This window comes from Wasmannia auropunctata, unplaced genomic scaffold (assembly GCF_000956235.1).
Source record: "Wasmannia auropunctata unplaced genomic scaffold, wasmannia.A_1.0 LD335742.1, whole genome shotgun sequence".
Lineage (NCBI taxonomy): Eukaryota > Metazoa > Arthropoda > Insecta > Hymenoptera > Formicidae > Wasmannia > Wasmannia auropunctata.
The window spans coordinates 28183-31553 of NW_012027148.1; the positions used below are offsets into that span (position 1 = coordinate 28183).

At 26.8% G+C, this 3371-nt stretch overlaps 1 protein-coding gene across 4 annotated transcripts in view; it reads left to right on the forward strand.

Moving 5' to 3' along the window:
• LOC105456151 (target of rapamycin complex subunit lst8) overlaps positions 1-2591 on the forward strand; it is a 5043-nt gene extending 2452 nt beyond the window's left edge. For all 4 annotated transcript variants that reach the window (XM_011699973.1, XM_011699971.1, XM_011699974.1 and 1 more), the window contains 2 exons: positions 2073-2215; positions 2381-2591. In XM_011699973.1, coding sequence (XP_011698275.1) covers positions 2073-2215; positions 2381-2505 — 268 coding nt within the window. In that variant the 3' untranslated portion in view covers positions 2506-2591. The remainder of the gene's footprint in view (positions 1-2072; positions 2216-2380) is intronic.
• Positions 2592-3371: the final 780 nt, after the last annotated feature.

Sequence of the window (3371 nt, forward strand, 5' to 3'; positions counted from 1 at the left end):
CATTCTTAAGATGTCATAAACCAATCACAGTCGTATTAATATTTTAAGATTAATTATTTAAAACAGTCTGAAAATAAACTACGAATAAACAGTCTTAAGAACAAACTATGAATATTATTAAAGACTGAAGATTGAATAAATGAAAATTTTGTCATAAATACAAAAAAGTTTAAAATATAAAAAGTAACAATAAAAGTAACTATATAATTGGTTATCGTTATCGAAAAAATGTAAGTACCGTTATCAATCCGTTACAAAAAAATAACTGACGGTACCGAGTTACTTCCAATCCCAGGTAATATCGTATAATGATGTATATCTTCTTTTAAATATGGTATCTGTCTTATTAAAGTCAATATGGCCAGATATAATATGTGCGCGCGCGTGTATGTGCGTGTGTGTGCGTGTGCATGTGTGTGTGTGTGTGTGTGTGTGTGTGTGTGTGTCAGACATATCGTCGTTTCTCTTGGATAAATATTAAAAATCTAATAAAAGAAATCATATTTGGTAAATAATAAATTACAATTTTAAATTTTTTGTTAACTTAATCTACTTATATTATTTGACAAAGTTAGGAGTTACTGTTTAAAATTAACTTGTTACCGTTATTCGTTACCAAGTAAAAAAAGTAACTAGTTATTATTAGTTATCAACGACATATGTAAATAGACCAAGCATTCCTATGCTTTTACTGTGGAGAGAGTGAAGCCGAGAGATAGCAGTGCATGTGCAGGGATTAAGCCGGCAGCACAGACTTTTGCATAACGCTGCATAATGCATAAGACGTAAGGCATAAGGGGCTGTCTACAATACGTCGTATATTAGATCGTAAACCGTAAATCGTAAGAATTGAATCACAGTTGAATGTAAGAAAAATATTCGACTATGATTGGTCAATTCTTAGTTAGTATGATATAAGTAGTGACTAACGGCTTATTGTAGAAAGCCCCTAAGAGAATCAACCAGAGTATGAAATGAAGATCTCTGATTGGTTGATTTTCTTATGCCTTATGTCTTATGCGTTATGCAGCGTTATGCAAAAATTGTGCTCCCGATTTTAGGCTTTTTTTATTTTTAGGCTCAAACTGTTTCATTAGCGTGACTTAAAAAGTAAAAAAACAATTCGTTACTTTTTCTGTTACTTCTTTAATAATAAAATAAGATTATACTAAAAAATTTACTTTTGTAATATTCTTAAAATATTAATAAAACAAAACTTTTTACAAAATCATCAAAATTTAAGAAAAAAGATTTTAAAATGCTTAAAATATGAATAAAATTTTAGTTTTTGTTAAATTTATAAATACAGCTTATATATTTTTTATTTATATACCCTCAATTTTATGTTTAAAGACTTTAAAATGATAAATTCAATAAGCAATTTTTTAATATGATTGCCTTTAGTTTTTTGTTTTACTTAACAACAAGTGTCGAAATCAATTGTAAAGAATCACTGAACTGCTTTGTCTGCTGAACGCAATTTATAATAACAAATTAGGAATATTGGTCAAAGACTGAAGATTAAATATATGAAAATTATGTCACAAATAAGTTTAAAATATAAAAAGTAACGATAAAAGTAGTTTGTTAAATTTGTTTCTGTTATCGAAATGTAATTATATTATTGTTACAAGAAAAAAAAGTAACGCTGTCATCAGTCCGTTACAAAAAAAAACTAACAGTTACTAATAGTAACAGTTACATGTAACATGTTATTTGAGAACCAACCTTATTTTTTGAAATGTAAAGAAATTATATTGATGTTTAATGCAAGAAAAAAATTGTAAGATTTTTTATTTCTAATATCATAATGCAATATGGTTATAGAAAAATATTAAAAGTATGCGATATTTAGAAATGTGAAAGAGAGAAAAGTATATTCTGGAAGTATAGAAAAAGTAATTAAAAATTTAATTAAATAGGTAGAAATTTAAATAGGAAGAAAATTTGTACAAAGAACAAAAGATACTTTATATATCTTTAAAAAATGTTTATTATGAATTAATAAGACATAATATGCTATTTTCAATAATTTATAATATATTTAATAATTTATATCGGAATTTATTAAGATTGTTGGTAACAACGTCAGCTGATCAGACTGCGCGAGTATGGAGAACAACAGACTTTTCCGAAGTACAAGTACTTCAGCATGAGGCAAAGCGTTGGGTTTGGGATGCGGCATTCAGCGCAGATTCTCAATATATATTTACTGGTGAGCATCTCATCTTTTTAAACATTTTTTTTCCTAACAATAAAAGTTTGCACGTAAATATATATACTTATGTAATTTGTAACAAATTTTATTTATAATTTGTTAAAGAATCTCTAAGTTTTGTAAATATCATGTCTACTTAGATTTATTTAATATTTTATACAGCTTCTTCGGATGGAGTTGCAAGATTATGGAATGCGTCTACAGGAATAATAGAACGAGAATATCAAGGGCATCAAAAAGCTGTCACAGCTCTTGCTTTTCGTGATGAAATTGTTTCTGCGAGTTAGGAATAAAATGTAGTTTTTTTAAATATTTAGTTTTTTTAATGAAAATATGTTTAAAATTTAAGATTATATGTTATTTATATATTACATGTTATAACATATATTCAAATGAAATTAATTGGATTGTATCATAATCTGCTTTTTAATTTTATGTGTGTACGCGCGCGCGCGCGTGTGTGTGTAAAATAAAACATTTTATGTATATATCACTCCATACAAAAACGCAAATGGCTCTGTCTGTATACGTAATTAAGGATTAAAAATGTTTATTGTGCTTGTTCTCAAATAAAATTACTGTTTGTAATAATGTGAACAGATATAATATACACAATTAAATTGTCAAAACTCTCATTGATTGCAAATTGTTCCTTTTCAACATTGTTGATTTATTAATATAATAATGTAAATGATTATATAATAAGATCATATTTTTTACTTTCCTTTACCTATCACAGTATATTCTGATTTTCTGGAAAATAATTTTTAATCATTATTATTAAAGAATATATCATTATATATATCACTTAACATATGGATATGACACGTTGAATTTTTCGTCTTATAATATAATACACGTTGAATTTTTCGTCTTATAATATAATACTAGAGTTTTTTGAAAAAGTAAACTGGCTTTTCACAAATTTATCAAATGCAATAAATTATTGTTTATAAAATACATTAAAAATTATAATAATTTTATTCGTACAAAGCAGCATTCAAAATCTCCGTCTGCATACACGCAAGTATTACTTTAGCCTTGTTGTTCACTGAAAAAAGGATAAAATAACCTAAGGCGCGTTTGGGGAGCATGCTGTCAGCGCTATTGGCCTAGTTTACACTTTACACCGAGCACTTGATACGCGTATTAA